At 41.8% G+C, this 23,432-nt stretch overlaps 1 protein-coding gene across 2 annotated transcripts; it reads right to left on the reverse strand.

Moving 5' to 3' along the window:
• Window positions 1-987: 987 nt before the first annotated feature.
• On the reverse strand, window positions 988-15,868 carry Tm4sf1 (transmembrane 4 L six family member 1). Of its 2 annotated transcripts, XR_008216599.1 has the most exons (6): window positions 15,474-15,868; window positions 13,946-14,035; window positions 13,714-13,859; window positions 10,325-10,505; window positions 6,796-8,045; window positions 988-1,985 (listed from the first exon to the last, which is right to left on the reverse strand). XR_008216599.1 is itself a non-coding variant. In XM_052731415.1 (5 exons), exons 1-5 carry the CDS (start codon window positions 15,648-15,650, stop codon window positions 8,031-8,033), a joined length of 609 nt encoding a protein of 202 aa, XP_052587375.1. In that variant the 5' UTR covers window positions 15,651-15,868; the 3' UTR covers window positions 988-8,030. The 2 variants fall into 2 exon arrangements, 1 of the variants encoding a protein (XP_052587375.1); XM_052731415.1 differs by having other exon boundaries at window positions 988-8,045.
• Between the last annotated feature and the right edge of the window lie 7,564 nt (window positions 15,869-23,432).

Here is a 23,432-nt window from a genome sequence, read left to right on the forward strand (position 1 = left end):
ATAGTTCCTCTGTGTATGTGTACGGTGAATTATCTGAGGGAAGACATGAAAGGAAACTTCCAGATCCTGAAATTGTCTCATTCTTAATATGGATGATGGTTACATCATTTAAATGCAAATAAATATTCATTGGACCATACATTTTATTGTATATAAAAAGTAACATAAATAAAGGTGATACTTAATGGTTACCAGCACATTTCAAAGTGCTGACTTTAGTTTTAGGATGAATGCTTTATCTAAAGAGTTGCCTTCAATAGTCTTAAAGAGATCTCAGCCTGGCTACTTTGGTTTTGCTTTCGAATCTTTCTAGGCATCATCAGGTGCCTGAGACAGTACTGGCTAATGTGATTGTCCCTGAGCCCTGCCTGCACTTGAACCCAGGATATCTGTGCATGGAATAGATGATAAGAATTACAAGAAGAGGAACCCTTGGTACAGTATTCCAATTGGAGAATGTGTCTGTTTAATACAGATATCTTAGAAGAACATTTAGGGGACCAAAATGTCCCTCCTATTTTATAGACCATCTTGACTGTGACTGCTGCATATGAGAAGCCTTTTCTCTGTTTTGAGAAGTTAGTACGATAGCAGAAGTTACATCCAGAAGCATGACCTCATTAGGGGATGAAGTAAGGAGGTGGGCTCAGCTGTCCTGGTTTGTGAAATCTTCCTGTGTCATCTAATATAGCAGTCATATGTTCTTTGTAAGAGCTGGTTGTTAAGAAACCTTTTTGTGTGCTGGGGTATGTTAATACAGGACTGGGGGACAGCAGGAATCAACCTGAAATTGAGCTTTGAGAAAATCTTCTTGAACTCCAGTAATTCAAATATGTGTTTATATTTTTTATATTTATATATTTAAATATAAATTGACCAGAAAACACACACACACACACACACACACACACACACACACACACACACACACACACACACACACTTAATGTCAAAGGAGAAAAAGAAATACTTTTTAATTGCATAAAATCTGTGAGTCAACTTTTCTTTTTATTAAGGCATTATTTCCACAGACCAGCTTTTGCCAACTTCTACAAATTTTAAACCATTCTCTGACTTCAGAAAATAGAAACAAGGAAAATGAACCAGTATTACAAAAAGTTCTGACTTAAAAAAATACTCAAAGTGAGAGTGTACCATCAATTTCATTTTTTAAAAAAAAAAAGATACATGGATGCTTGAAGAAAGAAAAAAGTTACTAGACTAAGCAGAAGTTACATGCCAATGTTCTCCAAACGCTGTGCAGAAATTAGGGCCCCCCTAATCTTTTTAGTCTAGCAACCTTTCCAACCTTGCCTGGCCCATCCATCCACCTATTTGCAGGTATATTTATCTCCCGGTGTCTCCGTTAGAATGACTTTTCTGTCTGACCATAAGGACAGTGGCTTTCTCCTGCACTTAAAGAGATTGCTTTAGGGACTGTAGATAGGCTCCTAAATGATTATTTGGTATGCATCTTCCATTTCTCGGTTTTGATTTCTTTCTAAAAGCAATGTGCACTTATTATAGAACTTCAGAAAGTTTAGATAAGTCAATTAAATCAAGACAAAAAAATCATAAAAGTTGATTAAAATCATTTAACATATTAAATATCTATGCACATATAGATATAAATATAGGACGCATTATGCTCTGTTTTGAAACTTTTAAAAAACAATTATTTTATGTTTTGCCTCCATGATAAATAAGTAAGGTATCGGATCCCTGGAACTGGGGTTCACAGACAGCTGTAGAGCTGCCATGTGGATGCTGGGAATTGAACCTGGGTCCTCTAGAATACTAGCCAGTGCTCTTAACCACTGAGACATCTTTCCAATCACTTTTTTGAAGCTTTTTAATGGCTATATGGTCTATCTTACTTACTCTGACTTAGTATCTCCTTTTGATCACACTGTTCTGGTTCCATTTCATCAAAACAATTCTTTGTTATCAGACAGTATTAGTTTTGTCATGGTGATGAAAAATCCCTGACAGGAAGAAAAAGGAGAAAAGACAATTCACATTCATCATTCACAGATGTGTAGAGTTTGGTACCTTTTGACAGGGGAGGTATGCCAGGGAAGTGGTGGGAACACGGGGCAGAGACTATTTGCATCACGCTGGGACAGGAAGCAGAGAAAGGGGCTTGGTCCAGGGCCTTGGCTAAAACCTTCAAAGGCTCACCCTCCGTAGTCTATTGTTTTTAGGCAGGTCTCACTTCCTAAAGGATCCATAACCTCCCCCAAGTAATTCCATCAGCTGGGAACACTCAAAACAGGAGCCTGTGGGCTTACGATAATCTCTGGGAACTAAACTATTGTGAGCATTCTTGATGATGTTCCAAAAATAAATTTCTAAAGGTAAAAATATCAAGTGAGTATAGATATACACACTGTATACAATCTGCTGTTCTGATGAGTTGCACTAAGCCTCATAGTTCTCTACATGAGAAAAAAGTGGTGGAAACGTTATCAGAAACCTCACCTACATGAAGAAATTAAAATTGTGATGATGGCAGCATACCATGATCTTCTTAGATTTCACTTCAGGAAATGTTTTTTATATAGGTGGGCAACTGTGATTTGGTAAAATAAAAAAACCAAAAAACAAACAAAAAACAAAAAGCTACAGACGTTCAGAAGCCATGCCTGCTCTTCAAGTGATCAGAATCTACAATAGTTTTTAATATGTTTTTGTATTGCCAGATAATAAGAAATTATTTTGGTACAATCTCCCAAGGGGGTTCTAGGCAAATGTAGATGGCTAGAACATTTCAGACCCAGAGAACTGGCTAAAAACAGAACTGCACAATGATGCAGGCTGTCTTGTGGACGTTGTTTCCTCTGAACGATAGCAATGTCTGTTTATAAGGAATACACAAACGAAGGGAAACTTTGAGTCACTTAAATTTGGACACTAAGGTAAGGATGATGGAGAGTCAGTCCTAGGAGTGGAAGGGATGGTGTTCAGTGTGGGAGTGGCCGAGTTCCAGTGTGGTGTGGTGAGAACACGCACTGAGCAGGGGGGCATGCAAATATAAGACAAGGCGGGTCTGAGCGATGACCTGTAAAGGGCAGGCTCTTGAACTGATGAGACTAAAATGTCAGCATTAAATCTAACTTTGTGGTAGAATCTGACAGAAAAGGTGGAAGCCAAGGCGTTTCTTTCTGTGACACACTTAACTTCTAAGACTTCCAAATAAACTTAGGCCCGAAGGCTCCCTGTTACCCACCCTCACATGAATAATCCTTCCACTTTGTGTTCTGTTCTGTAGAGCAGCGTATTATCTATTTAAAGTTAAGAAAGGTAGCCAGGCATCAGTGGCACACGATTTTAATCCCAGCACTCGGGAGGCAGAGCCAGGTGGTACTCTGTGAGTTCCAGACCAGTCTGGGCTACAAAGTGAGTTCCAGGACAGGCTCCAAAGCTACACAGAGAAACTCTGTCTCGAAAAAAACAAAAAGAAAAAAGAAAGGTAATTTTCTGACTTGTGTGGCCTTGGGTAAATAGAGCTATACTAAAACATGTTCCTGGTACATGGCTCACACATTGTCTTTTTAAACAGAAAATGGAGAGAAAACACTCATGATGAATTTAAATGTATGTCTTAACTCCTAAAGAGAAAAAATATATATATCACTGGTCTTTGGTTAAGTTTTAAATGTCTTTGCATATTTTAAATAGTTTTAGGCTAACTATGCTAGCATGGTTCCTATATGGCAAACAAATTAATTTTTGTCTCCCTTAGTTTTAAAACTAGCAATTTACTTTTGCCCAGAACAGCACACTATATTGTAATATGTTATTAAAATTGAATGAAGTAGAAGAGGATGGATCTTTTCAAGTCATACCTTCTTCTAGTGCTAATCAGAATGTACAAATTCTGCTCTACTCAGAGTGAACTTACTCTTACTTTGAATTACTTTCTCAATTTTTGAATGCCTAAACATCTCTGTTTCCATAGTGCAGAACAATCCCATGCTGCATACAACTAACAGTCATGGGACTGAGTCATTGTGGAGTGCATTCTCCATGCTCTATAACTTTTGAATAGCTGGAACTGCTTTTGTGTGGACTGGACTGTATTTTTTTTTTGACATGCTCATAGCTTATAACTTGAAAAGTAAAATAAAATTTTCATTTTTAAAAGCTTTCCAAAATGAGATGGGGTGGGAAGGATCTTGAGATCTGTGGCCCAGTGCTTCTGAGCCCATGCGTTTCCTTGGTCACTGGCCACATCCATTCTTAATAAACTCTCTTTCTTTCTGCCGCCTTACTTATAACCTTGGTACAGTTGCTTGCCTTGGGAAAGGAGGAACTGGACACTGCAATTTTGGCTCCCAGCCTCCCTCAGATCCACATCCTTGGTTACGGTCTCCCTTCTGGGTTCTCATACCTTCCTTTTCCAGTAGGTCCTGGATGCCCTGTGTTTTTCTGAAGCTCATCTGCTCCTTGTCTCTCAGGAATGAGGCAAAATGGGGAGGTGGAAAATTACGGAGGAGTGAGAAGGGAAAGGAGCCCCTCACATTGGGGGAGAAGCAGGGATTCCAGGGTGATGCTGTGGTGGTTTAAATAAAAATGGCCTCCATAGGCCACATAAGAAGTGGCACTATTAGGAGGTGTAACCTTGTTGGAGTTGATGTGGCCTTGTTGGAGGAAGCATGTCACTTGGGGTGGGCTTTGTCGTTTCAAATGCTCAAGCCAGGCCCAGTGTCACTCTGCCTTTCTTCTGCCTGCCAATCTGTGTGTGAAGCTCTCAGCTACCTCTCCAGCACCATGTCTGCCTGCCCGACATCATGCTCCCACTATGATGACAATGGACTAAAGCTCTAAACCTGTAAGCCAGCCCCAATTAAACACCTTCCTTTATGGGAGTTGCTGTGGTCATGGTGTCTCTTCGCAGGAATAAAAGCCCTAACTAAGACAGACTGCAAGTGCTTTAGGCTTTTTCCCTTTCCATCTAGAAACCTGAAGTTTTCTAGGAATCTCCTTAGAAACCAATCTACATGAAAAGGACATGCACTAAACCCCTTGTCAAGCTCTAGGCACTTCCAGTTTTTACCATGTTATGCGCCCTTGGAAAGCCTCTATCCACACTTGGGTCTGTCTCACTCTCTGACACTCTTGAGAAGTCCACACTGACACTTGGGTATGCCTTTCTTTCTGAGTAACTTTCTCCTAGCCCACAGTCTTAAAGCTTATATTAAACGCTCTTTAACCAAGTCACCAGTTCATCTTTATACTGGCTAATCCTGAAATTCTTTTCGACACTGAAGCCACAAATCACAATTGAGGCTGCATCGGGGTCTATAAAAGACTTCAGTTTGCTGGGGCAGAACTATGCATCTGTACCCTCCCCGCTGGTAGAAAGAGAGTCTATTTTTTGTCCTCCAGACCCTTTTCCTTCATTGGGTTACACACAGGCAGCTTCTGATCTTTATCTTGCCTTTCTGGATTTTCTATTGCAGAGATTTTAACCCTGTGCCCAAGAGTTCCCAATCAGCCCATGGGTAGATATTTAGGGGATGGGGTCAAACTTCAGTGTAAAAGCAATAGCAGCAATTATTTTTTATAAGCCTCTAACCAAAATGCCAACTAGATTTCCTTTAATTATGACTACATGTAATTAACCAAAGTAGTATTGAAACTAATGTCACATTTTGATCTAGCGTATTCATATATGTTTTCATATCACACTGAACTTGGTTCCTCAAAAATCTCAGTTTAATTAACATCTTGTTCTAAAGGTGTAAGTTGTTTTACTTACAGCATCACCAGAACCTAGACCTCCTCCAGCATCTAGACTTTAGCTAGAACACATGGACAACTGCTTGTCTACAGATGTGAAGCCACACAGTAGGATATCAAGACAGCTACTATATAATTCTATCTTAAAATTTTTTATTTTATTTTTGTGGATGGATGTTTTGCTTACATGTGTGTCTGTGCACCACATGAAAGCAATTCCTGTGGGAACCAGAAGAAGGCATAGGATCCACTGGAAGTGGAGTTACAGATGGTTGTGAGCTGCCATGTGAATGCTGGGACTCAAAACTAGAGCCTTTGGAAGAGCAGTCAGTGCTCTTAACCACTGAGCCATCTCTCTAGCCCCAATAGTCCAATGTATTGATTTACTTCTTATGTCCATATATTTTATTTTATGTGTTTATAGGTATTATTAGAAAAAGTCTTCAGGCTTCACCAGACTGCCAGAGTGATCATAGCACAAAGATGGTAGAACTCTGGGTCAGGAATCACAGCAGATTCATTGCCCAAAGGAAGAGTGCTCCTGTCTATCAGCAAGTAAAACTCTATTAGATATCTTGTCTGTTGCCCGGGACAATGAACCAAAGCCAAGTCCTCTGTATAAAATCCCAGGTGTTATGATGATCTGAATGCATCTGTTTAACAGTTGGTCCCTGGATGGTTTTAGGAGGTGGTGGAAACTTTAGAAGTGGAACCTAGTTGGAGGAAGTGGGCTGTAGGAGGACATGCTTTTGAAGGCTGTATCTGGTCTCCAGTCCCTTACACAACCTGCTTCCTATCCACCATGAAGTGACCAGTGTCCTCTTCTCCATGCTCCTACCACTTTTCCCGAAAGCCTAGGATCAGCACAGCCTGTGACCCCAGACTGAAACCTCTGAAACTGTGGGCAAAATAAATAATTCTAGCTCCCTCTGAGTAGTTCTGCCAAGCAGTGGGTTAAGGAATCCTTTTACATCAAAACAAAACCAGAACAAGACAAAACCAAACAAAAATGTAGTTTGTGCACTAAAAGAGAAAAACATGCTACCTTACCCAGGAGTTTGATTGTTGCAGCACCCAGCAGAAAAGAGAGATACCTAGCTGGCTTGACAGCCTCAAGAGACAGCATAGCCGTGATCATCTGTTGATAGAAAGAAGAAGGTAGAAGAGAGGATAAGGCATGGAAAGCAGAGGAGAGGACCCAGAGGAAAGGAAGACCTCAGCACAGATGCCATTCATCCTGTAGACCACAGACAGGGTCTAAAAGCAGGAGCTGGAGAACCACACCATTGGTGTGTCCCACTGGATATATTCACCATGGGTCACCTTTCAAATCAAATCCTGCCAAGTTAGAAACCAGCTCTCTGGAACCCAAAGCCTGCACTCTGAAACATACTTTGTCTTCCACAAAAGGTAATAAATAGATCTTCCTAAGCACTGGGAAGACGTCCTCTCTACATGACTGATAAATTACCTGACCAGAGCAGTTGTCTCCTCTCACATAAAAACAAAAAGACAGCTGAGTGGTAGAGAGTACTTCATTTTATGTTCAACAACAAGCAAGTTTGAGGGATTCCCATGTGATCTTCCACCCCTACTCCACCAATCCCATTTCCCCACCTTGTTTTATTCCATTTCCCATCTTCCTTCTTGTTCAACTATCCTGGCTTCCTCTTGACATCCACAGTCTTTGTCTTTGGAGGGCAAAAAGTTTTCTACATGATAGAAAACTTCAGCATCCAGTAGCGTTCACAGCCACTGGCAGCTTTACATGTTTTCTCTCACGTACTTGGGTTAGCGCTTTTTCAGTGAGATTTCCAAATCCAGGCAAGTGCTTTTCCCTCACCTCCGAGGGCCTCTTAGAGATTTGTACACATACAAATGGGAAACACCATGTAAACAGTTAAAAACAACTTTTCAGGGTTTGGAGTTCTTCTTGGTCTTGAAAAGAAAACCGGAGATCTTTTATTTAAAAAACAAGTACACATATGCACAATAGTTAAATGTGATTTTTATCTTAAATATTGACAAGTCTATCTCAGCTATGCTGAGAACGGTCATTCAGTCTGTGAAATACCTCCAGAGTGAGTGCAGTTTGTTGCCTCATTCTTTAAAACAAAGTTTGCTTGATAAATGCAAACACTGACATCATATGAAGATGTCAGCACATTTCTTTATAAAAGCAGAATATATGGAATATGATACACCAGTACAAAGTTTCATAACACGAGTAAAATATACAAGTTACAATGCAATAAAGGAAGCGGGTGGTTCTGTCTTGTGTTCTTTTAGCAGTCATATTGCTGTAAAGAAAATGAAATTTACATTAGGTTATTATCCGTGTCAACACACAGTGAAATTTGTGTACTTTGTGCCCCTGTTCAAAGCAAACATAGCATAGAGCGACCTCAGTTTTGATTGAAACTTAGCCAGCCTCACACTTAGGGCTCAGACAAGGCTCACAAAATGTTTCCTAACAAACCAGACCCACTTTCTTCCCCAGGAAAAGTTACAGAAAGTGTTCACGGAAACTGCGGGATGTTGATACAGAATTGGCTTGTAGTGTGTTTGTGTAGGTCTCTACTCTGGGGGGAGAATTTAAAATAATGCCTTGGAAACTTTGCCCTGGTGTGGGCTTACTGTGGGTAACCTTTCAAATCAAATGCTCCCAAGCTGGGAACCAGCTCTTGTGGACTAAATGTCCTGTCCTGTGAGAGCATCTTTTGTCTTGCACATAAAGGTAACAGATCGTCCTAAAAGTTAGGAAGAAGCCCTTTCTACATTGTCTCCTAAGAGGACCCATGTGCTTGCCTCCAATTCAGGAGGTTATCTCTCCTCACAAAGCACAGAACCAGTTCTGTCCACAAATCCTTCTGCCAGTGCCCCAAATGCATGGAAGTCCAGAAGCAGCCGAGTTTATGCTCCTATGAGTTTCAAGAGTGAGTAGGGGTTTGCATTTAGGAATCAATCCCAAAGGTTTTATTCTGTTCTCTTTCCCCTCAGTTGGCTGAAAAACAATGCTATACTGAAGTTTTCCAACTTGGCTGTTTTTTTGGAAACTTGGCAAGATCCCAAAGGAATTCTTAATCTTGAGGTACTTGCCCAATAGGGAAAGCTAGATGTGTGTTCTAACTCCCTCTCAAAATGTATAGAAAGTTTCCATATATTTACAGCAAAGGTTTTCCTGGTAGCAGTGACTTTTGGCTTTTATTAGGTTTTTTTGTTTGTTTGTTTGTTTTTCCTTATTTTCAAGGAAAGTCAGAAGATACTGAATCAGAGGGATACATGGCATGGAATGGAAAATATAAATGAAGTAAGTTTGCTTACTTCATCTTGTTTTAAAGAGTAAGACATAAAACAGCAACTTTCCTAAATGGGCCAGACCTTAACTTCCTATCTGGTCAATAATATATATTTTTAGGAAGATAAGGAAAAAACAACTTTCTCCATTACAAACAAGTGGCTATTTCACTCCTAAGTCATATCCCCAGGAAATCAGAACTTCCTGGCTTTCTTTCACGTAGAAAGTTGCTTTCACAAGGCTATTCAAAGGCTAATAATTGTACTCCATGCTTAGTGCGTAGGCATTTTTGTTACTCCTTATTAGGGCAGAATCACAGAGAATCTAGCAGGACAGGAAGTACAGCATATAGGTTGAAAGGAAGGGTTTGGGCTAAGAATTGAAGTCTGTTATCTCCTGCCTGAGTGATCTTAAACATCTTGTTTAATGCCTGAGTCAGACTCTCATGGAAGGTGAATTTAGTGTTACATCTGATGGAATCCATATTGGTTACTATTCTTCATGTTTACTTAGGAACGTGAAGGCAAGCATCGTGGACACTCATGTGTAGCTGTAACTAGAGTGGGGTGAGTGAAACTTACAGGGATTGACATGAAAGAGGTACTGTGTGTGGTGATTCATTGTGTACCCTAATAAACTTGCCTGAGGACCAGAGGACAGAGCCAGCCACTAGACTAGACATAGAGGTCAGGCCGTGGTAGCACACACTGTTAATCCTATCACTCAGGAGGCAGAGATCTGTCTGGATCTCTGTGAGTTCAAGGTCACACTGGAAACAGAGCCAGGCAGTTGTGGCAAACACCTTTAATCCCAGTACTGGGAAGCACACATGCCTTTAATCCTAGGAAGTGATGTCTGGACAGAGAAAGATATATAAGGCATGAGGAAACAGGAACTCACACTCTTTAGACTGAGTATTTCGTAGAGGTAAGAACTAGTGACTGGCTGTTCTGCTTCTCTGATCTTTCAGCTTTCACTCTGATATCTAGCTCTAGGTTTTTTATTATAAGACATTCTAAGATTCGACCAACAACTATGTCTATGGGCAAAGCATTCCTGTGCCCACAGAGCCATCTACAAACCAGGATAACTGAGTCTGTGAGACTCAGCACTGAAGCCAAATTGAACTGATAAATTCCTACCTGCAAAGACAAAGTAAGAGTAAGTGCTGGTAGATTGAGCGTGTCTGGTTCTACCTTTTCTCTTTGATGAGAAGAACAGTGCCTTGTGGCAACTGAACACTACAGGGCTAGGCCTCAACATTGTCACACAAGTTCTCACCTGTTGGCGGGAGCAGCAATAGCCACATATGCCTCCCAGCACTCCATTGATGACTTGGATGAGACACAAAATGAATTCAATTCCACCGAGCGCCAAGAGAATAGAAAAGAGGGTCACATTCCACTCCACAATATTTTCAGGCTCATGACACTTGGACCATGTATCAGGATGCACAAGGTACCTGTGGTCAGAAGAGAAACTTCAGGCACGTGACTAGAGCATGGAGGAGATCTCATGACCTACTTTTTTGTTGGGAAGTTTATATTCAGAAACGCAGAAATGAATTAACACAATATTGTGTGCTAGGTTCTTGTGCAACTGCCATTCCAACAAATGGCAAGCTGCAGCCCACATGTTATTGCGATGACAGACACACAATTAAAGCACAAATTTTGACATGAATCTAGGATTCTGTGGCTAAAAAATAATCTCACATTAGAGATTTTTATATTCTTTAAAAGATGTAAGATTTCTTGAAAGAAAAAAGGCAAAGCTATGTTTGTATCATATTTAAAACCAAGTCATATATCATATGGATGGAAACTGAAGCAGATATGGACAAATGAAAACAATTCATGTTGAAAGGTAGAAAGCTTCTAAAGCATATTTTTATTCTGTTACCCTGCTTAATCATTGCTTAATTACTATCTACAGGAAAGATATTCAATATTTATTTGGAAAATATATTTTACATTAGATTTTTAAACTTTAAGGTATTAATTTTGGTCATTTCATTAAGATACCAAATACCTTCCTGTTTGAAAATTATCCAAATTCTGCCAAATTAGAATTCAAGTGGCTTTTATTTTCAAATGAAATTGTTGACAGTTTTTTTGAAGTTTTTAATCAAAAAGTTAATTGGCAATAGAAAGTCCAAGGGTTTAAGTCCAGGCCCTTTACTCTCATGGTGCTTCTGTAGCAACGTGGAACTCCTTTCCTCCAGCTGTTTTACTGAGATACTGAACTGCTGTGTGAGTCCAAGTCTGAACTGGAGCTGCAACATAACGGCGGGTTCTGTCCTTCCAGAATATGGACTCTCACCAAAGAGCAAGGGTTGAGAATGTCCATGCCAAGTGCACTGATCGGGAAAAAGGCTCCAAAGGAAAACCACCTTCCAGAGAGAAGACCTGTTCTATACCTACTCAGCAAGGCTGAGGTACAGTGAGGCAGGAGCAAGGCCTGTTCTTCTTAAACCCAGCCATCAGCCCAGTGTCTGGAACATGGTGTGTGTTAAAAACCACAACATGATAAATAACAACCTGAACTCCCTCTGTTAAAAATCACGAGGGTGTGTGTGTGTGTGTGTGTGTGTGTGTGTGTGTGTGTGTGTGTGGTGTATGTGTGGTGTTGGATTTCTTATAGAATGTCAGCCCTTGCTACTTCACAGAATATTTGAATTCTCAGAGAAATAGGTTTCAGCCACGTGAGGACATTAAGGAGTGACTTAAGCCCACAAAGAGACCTGGTACAATTCCTTATCACTTCTTCCTACCCCAGCTTGAAACCAGACATATAAATTTGGAACAGTACATTGAGCCAATAAGATATTCAACTTGTTGATTTAAAACAAAACACACTGCCACCACTCCACCCCTAAAAAACAAAACAAAAATCTGCCATTCTGGCTCTGTGCTTCTGCTTGTCAATAGAACAAAGTCTGTTTTTCAGGTCACAGAGTCAGATTTTCTTTGGCTCTATTTAACTACTGAAAAATTAATCAGTGGTTTGAAAGTGTTAGTCACTCTACATATTGAGATCCCTGGACAGGTTCAAATAAGGAATGATCGAGAAGAAGAGGAAGATTTTTTTGAGAAGCATAAATGAGTAATGGGGGAGGTATACAAATGGCTCCTAAAATGTGTTGATAGACATAACCCTCCATGCATCCCAGCTGCATGCATCATGACTGCCCTGGGAGGTAGTTTCATGCAACAGTTCTACATGTTTGTACAAGCATGAATCATTTTCTATGAGGACACGATGTTCTGAACAAAGATGAATCATACTGGTGACACTAAAACCCCAACTCCAGTAAGTACTAGTTTTCCTTCGGAGGCCATCATTCTGCCATGTTCATTCTAAGTTAATGTCACAGTGTGCCACCCTTCACATGAACAGTTCACAAGTACATCATCTCATTAGTGCTCATGACCACTGCCATTAGTTCCATTCTACAGAAAAATCAATTCACTTCTTCCTGCTCTTAGAGAGTGAGTGTGGAGCTGAGACTGGACCCAAGTCTAATTCATGTGTTTTATCTCATGAAGGAAAAATTAAACACACACTCTCTTTCCCCCCCTCTCTCTCCACATCCTTGTCATACAATTCATTAGGAACAGTCTTATTAATGATATAAAGTACAATCCATAGTCATTATTTTTTTTCATTTTTGTCTTTCAAAAACGTAACCTTTCAAAATTCAAACTTGAGAAGCTGAAGTAGGCCTTGGGAGATGGTCAGGGGTTAAGAGCATGTGCTACTCTTGCATAGGACCCTAATTCAGCTCCTGCCATTCACATCTGGCAACTCACAACCACCTGTAACTCCAGCTCCAGAGTACCTGAAACCTCCTTCCTCTAGACTATGTGGGTACCTGCACTCACACATACACACACACACATGCATACACACACACACACACACAAATAAAAATTAAAAATGAAAATAAAATCTCTTCTTTTAAAGAAACCAAGTCAGGAAAGGACAAACTGTACTCGTTCATTTCCACATATACCAGTTTCCACCAGCTTTTCTATTGTTTCTTTGTCATAAGCGATAAAAAGAAAATTCCAACACAAAACAATGGGGCCTCACTTAACTACACTGAAGTTAGAATTGTGGATAAGACCTTTCCTATGTCTCCTGGTAACTTAAATCAAGAGTGTTTATATGTTACATGTGAGGCAGCAAGTGCAGGTGTAGGATGAGAGCATTGGTTTGTCCCGGGCTTTGATTACATAAGGATATCATAATAATTTCTTATGAACTAGTAAAATGTATTTCTTTTGATCTCCCCATCGTTGTGACTTAATGTACACAGTATCTGAGCATAAACTCTATGAGGCAGACAGCCTGGATTCAAAGATTCAGTGGTTCTTTCTAGCAATGAGACCTTAGATAAGTCACTTCATCTTTCTCTGCCTCTTTTTCTCATTTGTAGAAGGGGAGTAACTATGGGAGTATCTATATCTATATAGGGCTGTTGGAAGATCAGAGTCAGTGCATGTATTCAATAGTTGTTAGGATTTTCCTGGGTTAATGGTTGCCCATCCATCCTTACACACTGCATAAGTTGTTGTAAGGAAATATTGGGTGGATGGATAGACAGATGACTTAGTTTTATGTGTGGTCCTTAAGAATGTGTTGCTAGGTAGAGAACAATCACGTACCCTCCCTCAGTGTCGGCAAAGGTGTAGTTCCACACACCGTGGGAATCACTACACTTTGGTCCTTCTGCCAAACCCAGCGCTGCCACAATGACGCAGTAGCCAGATCCCGCAATGCCAATGAGAGCAGCCAGTACAGAAGAAAGCATCTAGGGAGAGAAAAAGCAAGAAGTAAGCCACAGTCCTGCATCGGGAATGAAGAACTTTCACCAGGAGACAGCGCAAGGAGACTTACTGTACACCTCTTGCCATAGTTTTCACAGCTACAGCAGCCACAATAGTCATCTTCCTCCAGTCCAATGAACACAAACGCTGGCAGGAGTATCTAATCAGAAGGCAAGCAGAATCAAGTCATTGTCTTTCCCCGAGCTCATATGGCATTCCTGGAAAACATAACTATTTCTAATTATTAGATTAACCAAATATCACAAATGATGGGAAAGCCTGAGTAGAAACAAAACATATTACATTTGCTTGTTTCCATATACAGTGGTGAGCATACAGAATTTGAAATAATAACCTATAAATGTGAGCATTTTGGAAGAATTCCTAATGTATTTTCATATGAAAGCTGTTAGCACTGTTAAATCTTAAAATCTGTCTTTAAATCTGATTTTCCCCCTTGTCAAACATAGAAGATCAAATCTTGAGGAGAATGGCTGAAACATTTTGAGTAAGTAAAAAAGGTAAAAATTTTCTATTAAAAAAATATGTTTCGCCAGACGGTGGTGGTGCACACCTTTAATCCCAGCACTCAGGAGGCAGAGACAGGCAGATCTCTGTGAGTTCGAGGCCAGCCTAGTCTACAGAGTTCCAGAACAGGCTCAAAAGCTACACAGAGAAACTGTCTCAAAAAAAAAAAGTTTCAACTCAGCAGTGATGCTCTTCAAATAAGGATAAACTACTTGAAGTTTAAGTCCAAAGACACTAAGCACAGTGGCTGTTAAGCAGTGACTATGTTTGTTCATATAATTGTATTTGTATTAATTGTGGGAACATGAATGGTAATGATGTTTACGTTCAAAGCACATTTGCTAAGCTATGCCACAGTGAGTATATTCGGTTTAAATGTCTTAACATCTTTTACTTGGCAAAGAAAATAGTATTCTCTATGACAGCAACAATTCCATAAAATGTCTCTTTGCAGTTCATTCTTCCTGCATTTTAAATGAGCAGACTCAAATGTATGTACATTCCATCTGTGTTGAGGTCGAAGCTAAATGTGTCAAGTAAATTCCTGTCCACTTCAACTAAAAACAAACTGTGGAAAAACAACACATTCCGTCATTAGACTGATACCAACCTGCTTCTAACTCCAAACCCAGGAGAAAGCCTCCAGTTACTTGAAAATACCAGTGCACTCACTTAATAGTTTCCCTATACAGATGAGGGAAAATAAGCAACAGAGAGTAATTTAGACCCCGGACTGCTCTCTTGGAAGCAGCCACCTCTCTTCAGAAGCTCCCTGGAGCAAATGAGAAGTGACAGTCACTCCCGCACTCAGAAACCCGATAGCCTCTAAAAGCTTTAGGGAAAAGAGTTCACTCTAAGATAAGAGATTTTATTAAAACAACATCTAATGAAATTAGCAAAAAGTTTAACTCAACCTTGAAATATTCTGCTTTCCAAAGAAAGAGCAGCGACAACCACTAAATGCACGGGATTTACAGGTAGGCATTGCAGAAAACTTCGCGTGAGAAGAATGCACACTGTTGTTCAAGAGGAGAGGAATTTTGTAGTGAAAACAGTTCAGAGAAACTTACCAGTATGCCTCCGCCTACAATGCCGGTAAAGTACCACACAAAGCGACTGAGGTGGTCCTCATAAGCATACTTTGTCTCCCCGTTAGGAAAGTAGAGCAAAATATTAGCTACGATGCAGAGGACAGCCAACAGCACCAGAGAGTATCCGATGTATCTTGCACACTTGCCAAAGCACATGGCGGCAGCAGGAGTCCTACAGGCTTTCTGAGTTCCCTCTCTTCAGCTCAGAGATGCCCCAGATCAGACAACAGTGTGCCCGTTTGTGGAGAAAGCAGACGCGATTCACAGCCCACTCCTGCTACCACTTAAATAGTGCCAGTTCTTAGTGCCAGTAAATGAGGTACTTTGCTTTCATTGGTCCAGACTTCAGGCTCCGGTTGGGGTTGGGGTGGAGGGATGTGAAGGAATGCCCCGCCCTTCAAACGAAATCCTTGGGTTGAAACCAGGAGTAGGATGTGAGAAAATAGCCTCAGTCACAGGCAAGAGAGAAAATGAGTAATCACGGTGCAACTTGCTTACAGGATAGAGATGACGGGGAAGTCTGGCACAGCTTCCAGTAACTGCCTAGGGCCGGTGGTAGGACGCTTTGAGGCTTCGAAAGAGCTGTGATTTTTCTCTTTGAGCCATTTGGACAGCTTCCAATCCTAGGTTGTGTTCACATCTGCATCAGCATGGATTTAATTTGCAACCTGGGGCAAATTTCCTCAGCTCTGAGCTCATTTCCTTGTCTTTTTAAGACAAGGTGCCCATGCTGTCACCCACAGATTTAAGGAGGCTGTTGGGAAAATTACAGACTGGCTTCCTTTCCTCTGCCTGCGGCTAGCTCTGCAGGACAGACCCCATAGCCTATTTCCCTGGACTGCGCTGCTGAGGGCATCTGCCCCACGGCAACACGGTATCCAGCAACACGGTATCCAGCAACACGACAGCTCAAACATCCCTGACTAATGCTGTGCAGCAAAGCAGTGCCAGACACAGAGAAGGAAGGCCTGCAGCATGGCTTAGGGGGAGATGGAAGAAGAGAGGGACTCGTGTGCCCTTCCTTCATAGGTCAGAAGAGGAAGCCGAGAAAGGCTGCTGAACCTAGAGACTCCAGCGTAGACCAGATGTAGCCCCAAACTATAGAGTAGGATACATACTAACCACGAAACACTACGTGAGGAGGCCAGCAATGAGTGGGACATTTTAGTGACATGGGATTCAACTAGGGTGAGGTCCCAATGCCAATGGGGCTGAAGAAACGAATGTAAATGCAGAAAGGCCTGAGCCATCTGGATATGTGCAGAGTGAGTCCCCATAAACGCCCCACTCGGTCACCAACACTTCTAACAATGGAGTCTGTGGTCTCTCTGTTTGATTGTGAGTCCTGTTTAGAGACAGCATCCCATAGCTGATAAGACTGAGATGGCGATATAGGCGAATGACTGGGTTCTTTTAAAAGCCCTTAGAAACCGCTTTTCCTGAAAAGAACCCACTCCTCACTTTGCCTACAAGGTTAATAAAGACAGAAGAGAGCCTGGCGTCTCTACTCTTGCATTTGTCTCCTTTATTCTAGGTGCCTTACTTACCTGAACATGCTGGTGCATTAATCGCTCAAGATGTGTCTGTCTAGAAACTGGTGACACCTAGCCTGTCTTATTCTCCTTTGAGGAGACTAGCACAAGATAAAGGACTAGGCCTCTTTCCGTCAATCTTCTAGGCCTCCAAAAGGCGTCTCATGGTCCCTGGTCTTTGGTCATCGTGCGTTACAGAAACAGCTGAGCCTGGTAGAACACAGCACACTCCACATGAGGGCAGTTATTCACAGTGGGAGGCTGTACCGGGAGCTCTCCTAATAGTCTACAGGGAACCAGTTTGCTTTCTCAAGCCATCAGAACCTCTTCAGAATACTTGCAGAACCATCACCCTTACCCCACTGTCCCAGTTCTTTCTCTAAACACAAAGCTCACCTCAGTACACTAAAGATGAACTTGGGGTCATTGGACAACTATTCACAGTACATTGATTAAATCTCATCTCTCTCTGTTTTATCATAAGTTATCTCTCTAAGTGGCATATTGGGCCTTCTGCTTTCCAGTTTTGTAGACTGAGGCAAATCACTTACCTCTCAGGAATGTCCCCTGGTCTGCTCAACAACCACACTAGATGAACTTCTGAACCAGTGGTTCAGACTTAGCAAGTCTGTGAGTGTGTTGCTAGAATAGCTTTTCTCTTCTCAAGGGAAAAAAAAAAAAAAAATCCTTGTGTGTAAACAATCACTTTCTCATTGTTTCTAGAGATTCATAAACTCTAATTGAAGCTAATTAGTAGATCCTTTTCACACTTCTCAAGGTGTAGCCAGTCTAGAGACCACTTTAATCACACATGAAGATTTACCCTCAACATAATAAAAAGTTTAGATGGGGTGTGGCAATATGCATTTTGGTTTTGGTTTTTGAGACAGGGTTTCTTTGTGTAGCAGCCCTGGCTGTTCTGTAACTCACTCTGTAACTCTCCAGGGCTGGAATTAAAGGTGTGCACCACCACTGCCTGGCTCATTATGCATTTTTATAACTCTACATGAGTCTTTTGTTCTCTCAAGTTCAGGAGTCAAAACCCCAAATAAAGTATCACTGATGTTCCTGATGTTCCCTGAGGACCTCCTTTAATGGTCTTTACTATGGCCACCTTATGGTAGAATGTAAGCTGTTGCAAAGGTTGGGTGCAAGGTCTTTTCAGATGAACTGACAAAATTACCTTATCCTTTTGGGAGGGCAAAGGGAGAGAGGCACAGGGTAGCCAAGAACCCGTGATTCTCTTCTCTCAACCTTTTGAGAGCCGAGATCACAGGCATAGCCACATACTTGCCCCCAAAGGCCCTTTGTAGTACATCCTTTCTCCATACACACTCTGTCTTTGTCAGTGTCCTATGCTTCTACTCTGCAGTTGCTCACCTAACCTCAGAAGAAACAGAGTTGTTTCTGGTTTGGGTTTCTGACTTAAAACTAAGTATGCTTTTTGGGACAATCTCTTAACCATGTGACCATGGTACTAATCAAACCTTAGGAGGGAGCTAATCATGGCCTTCCTTTGGGCCACGAACCTGTTTGATATGCACAATTGCCACCTCCACTGAACCTTTTCAGTTCATGCCACAATCCCTGGTGCTGGTCCTGCCTCTGTTTCTGCTCTGAGCACCATCTTCTCTTCGAGCATTATTTTGTAGGATTTTACTCACGGGCAAGTTAAACTTCTGGGATATGAAAATCTGAAATCTGGAATGTGCTAAAGTCCAAAACCTTTTCAGCACTGATGTGATAGCACATGCTGAAAAATTCCACATCTGATCTTACATAGTAGGCTGCCATCAAAACATTGGCTCAGGGCCTAGGGATGTGCTTCACTGGTACTTGCTTTGCATGTGCAAAGTCAGAACATAGTCACTAAGTTGATCCTCAGTATGGCAAACAATAATAATAATAATAATAATAATAATAATAATAAATAAAAAATAAATTAAACCTCCAAACTAAAGATGCATTGAAAATACTTACTGCTAAAATTAGTCCAAGTGTATTGTGCTAAGTGTATACATGAAATGGTAAGTGACTTTCGTGCTCCAGCTTGGTCTTATTCCCCATGTATCTCATTATACATATGAAAACATTCAAAATATGTAATCTGGAGGCTCTGGTGTTGAACAAAGGATAATAAACCCGTGTAATTTTCCTGAGGGCCTCTCTGAAGACTGATCCTCTGACACTCTAGCCCACTCCCACTGTTCTTCATCCCATCACACCCTGCTCTGTTAACACTGCAGAACCGTTACCCCTGAAACCATCCTGTGTGATCTCTTGCCTCACTTCTCTCTCTCTCTCCCACAGACTGCAGGCCCCTCTGTGCTCCGCCACTACTGCCATGCTTGACGCAACACCTGGTGCAGCGAAAGGGCTCAGTAAAATATTGTCAAACATTTGAATGCATAAAACAAGTGAATTGATGTTCTTCACAAATATTTTTGAAGATTTATTTATTTTTATTTTAGGTGTGGGTGTTTTGCCTGCATATATGTCTGTGAACCGTGCGTGTGCATGCCTAGTGCCTGAGGAGGGCAGAAGAGGGTGTCCAATCACTGCATCACAGGGGGCTGAAGCGACAAGTGGTTACTAAGTATCATGCCGGTGCTTGCAATCAAACCAGGTCCTCTGGAAGGGTGGCCAGCACTCCTGACTCCTGATCCATCTCCCTACTCCTTGATGGTCTTCTAAGCTTTTCTGTTGTAGAATATTATTTTAAATTTTTTGTATTCATTTTACATAACAACCACAGATCCTCCTGTCATCCCTCCTCCCCACCCCATCCCCAGTCTTCCCCTCCATCCCTTCTCCCCTCCTCCAAGAGGGTAAGTTCTCCCATGGGGAAACAGCTAAGCCTGATACATTCAAGTGAGCCAGGACCAAGCCCCTCCCCATTTTTTCAGGGATGAGCAAGGTGTCCAACCATAGGTAATGGGATCCAGAAAGCCAGCTCATGCACCTTAATAGGATGAAAATGTAGTCCCTCTGCTTTCTGTGCCTTCTGCGAGCTCCTGGTCCCCTCTCTAAAGCCTTCTTGGCTATTCACATCATTTTCCTTGGCTCTGACATCACCTGGCTCCTTAGTCTGCTGCAAGTTATCTGTGCCTTGGTTGCTAAGTGTCATGCCGGTGCTTGCTTCATTTCTGATCATTGTGCTCCTAGGATGTCTTTCTAATGAATAGCTGAAAACACAACCACAAACAAAACAAAGCTTTTGCTCTTAAAGAGTGTTCATTCTACGAGGAGACTTTTTTTGTAAGTGAACTACAGACTGTCTAAGATTATTATGAATGCAGAAGAGGGATTAGGTGAAGGACAGGATGGAGAGGACCTCTCAGAGAGAGATAATAAAATTTACCTCATAGAGTATGATGTGAAGAAATGAGTCAGTGTATAAAGCTTGAAGCACGTGGTGTTTAGCAACAGCACGGTTCTCATTATTTATTATTTACTTCCTAATTTCAGCCACCCATTCTCCCGGGTAAGATGCCTTAACTTCATTTGTGACACATTTTGTTTATTTTTCTAAGATTCCATCAGTCTGGTATCATTGGTTCTCTTCATTGTTCCTGATTAATATTTAAATACTAAAGTCTCAACAGCCCTGGCTCACTTCCAGCTCCCCCACACCTCTGGGGTTAATACACAGATGCCCTGGGAGGAATGGCTTTGACTACAGTGTAGACCTGCAGATTGTTGAGCACTGGTCACAGGCTCTCAAAACCATATTTCAGTATGCTTCTCCACTGCCAGAAGAGTCTGCTTCTCCTGCCCTGCTCCACCCCTCCCCTGCTCCCTGATCTGCACTCATTGCTTCTTCAATGGTGCCTTCCAGTGTACTGCACCACAGCCCTCCCTCCCCGACTGCTCAGGATTTTGTTTTTGACACAACATACCCCGCTGTGATACTCACTGTACCGTGATGTGGGACTATGTATCCTGGTCAGCCCAGACTAAGTCTGACGTCATCCCAGAGATTCGTACCTTCTACTCACTCCACAAAGGCAGAAGGGTTGACACAACGTCAGGCATTTCGGTGACTGTTAAGAAACATTGCCAAATGATTTTATATTTGTTCACATAAGTAGGTTGAAGTTGAGTATGTTTGGTTCTAAGGTTATTTGCCTTTAAGAAAAGTCAACATAGCTTGAAAAGCTAGGCAAAGTCGGTATTTATCATGTTTGTGTACCTGTTCATGTGTGTGCATGAGAGTGGGTGTACATGGAAGCCAGGGCTTTGGTGTCAGGCTTCTTTCACAATTTCTTTTTTTCTTTTCTTTCTTTCTTTTTTTTTCTCAATTTCTTATCCACCTTAGTTTTTGAGTCCAGGAGTTCACCAGTTGGTTAGACCAGCAGGCTAGTGAGCTTTAGGGTCTCCGTCTCCCCAGGGCTGGGATTCCAGGCATGTGTGGCTGCCAGGTGCCTTACTTTTTACATGGTCACTGGGGATCCAAACTCAGATCCTCATGTTTGCACTGAAAATACTTTAGCAACTTCCCCATCTCCCCAGCCTTAAAAATAGGAACATTTCAATCTAAAAACATTTCAGTGTTACTCATCATTCACAAGCATGTGGTACACACTTTTATGCTTGTTTGTACACTCCATCTGATATGCATGATAAACGTTCAAGAGTAATTCCCAAGAAAACTCCTATGGCTCCAAGTACCATGTTAGTACAGCTTTTCATGTTGAAAGGAGCCTCAAGAGAGTGACTGACTCCACCCTCACCCTTTCATAGACCACAGGGGACACCTTACAGTCAACGATGTTAAATAAAAGACCTTCCCCAGGGTTTTTTGAGTTGGTTGGCAACGGAATTGGGTAACTTTTAAGGACTTAAAATTCGAAGCCTATGGTTCCCTGTGTTTGTGAGAGTCTAGAGAAAGATTCAGACTTGGTTCTCCTGCCTCCTGGTTGTATTTGTCTACGTTTATTTTCTTCCTTGTTTAGAAGACATTGGTTTCTTACTCTGTGAGCGTGACAAATGCTGTAACTCACACATAATAACCATGCTCATTAGAGCTTATGACTATAAGTAACAGAAGCCAGCTCAGCCACCTTAGCTAAAGAAGCATTCATTATGAATTTGAAGATGGAGAATGACAGATAGGATCATGGGACTCGGGGAGAAGGGGAAGGCAAAGGGCCTTTATCATTCTTCCTCCTGCACCCACCCTTGATTCTGTCTGTCCATGCGCCTTCGTTTCCTGATCAGACTCAGAGTCCACATGGAAGAATACTGCTGTCTATTTTCCTCAAGTCATGAGACTTGAACCCAAAGCCGGTTCCGAGGAACTGAGTTTCACTGGATAAGACGGCATCAGAGATGCCACCTATGAGCCTGCACAATTAACCATCGGCTGCCGGGAGCCATCTCTGCAATCACATGAGAGAAGTCGTCACTGCACTTAGTCACTGTGCCTGAAGCCATGCAGAGAAGCACACCCCATTGGGTGAGTCTAATGCACACCCAGAGTTGAAGTCCACTAATGCAGGTGATCTGTAGTTTCCTTTATTTGAAACTATAATCATGGCATACAACTGAAGGAGAGCCAGGGAGAAACAGTGTGAAGATGTCTTATACACAACCTCCTGACTTTACCCTTTAGACTGCATCTCAATTTGCTCTTGGGTTGAAATATAATTCTTGGTTCAAGATTAAACCAGGGTTAATTTCACCTTCATCCTCTTTTTTTTTTGGTTTTTCGAGACAGGGTTTCTCTGTGTAGCTTTGCGCCTTTCCTGGGACTCACTTGGTAGCCCAGGCTGGCCTCGAACTCACAGAGATCCGCCTGGCTCTGCCTCCCGAGTGCTGGGATTAAAGGCGTGTGCCACCACCGCCGGGTCATCCTCTTATTCCTTGACTTCCTCACCCTCATCTGGTAGTTCTGCTTGAGTATCTCACAGCAGCCCCCTGCTGAGGAATCTCCAAGGCTTCCTCTGTGTTTTTCAAACAAAACACTCCCTGAGTTTCCTGGACCTCAACTGAAAGCTCCAGATGTGAGTGTGCTCCCTGCCCAGCAGCAGGCTTGTCCCAGTGGATGGCATAAACAGAGGTTTTCAGAACATGCGCGAGACAACTCGCGAACTAACACTAAAGAGAAAGAAAGATTTGTTTCCCCAATGGAGTATCATCTTCCTGACATGTGAGCCTGGCCTTCCACAGAGGGTAGCGTAAGCTCTCCAAACACACTTCTGCTGACTTGGCCCTAGGGAAACAGTCTCTGAGGCCGGTCAGGAAATATATTTTAAGTTCCGCCCTCAAGGGATTCTGATGAACAGCCAGAACTCAAGGTCACTGATGGAGGAGGTCCAAACTTACAGTTTTATAAATAATGCTACTGGGGTTGAAAAGAAAAGCCAAAGATTAAAACAAAGGTTGGGAGGAACTGGGAGGAGTG

Source organism: Peromyscus californicus, unplaced genomic scaffold (assembly GCF_007827085.1).
Source record: "Peromyscus californicus insignis strain IS unplaced genomic scaffold, ASM782708v3 Scaffold_9__1_contigs__length_137607984, whole genome shotgun sequence".
NCBI classification, from domain to species: domain Eukaryota; kingdom Metazoa; phylum Chordata; class Mammalia; order Rodentia; family Cricetidae; genus Peromyscus; species Peromyscus californicus.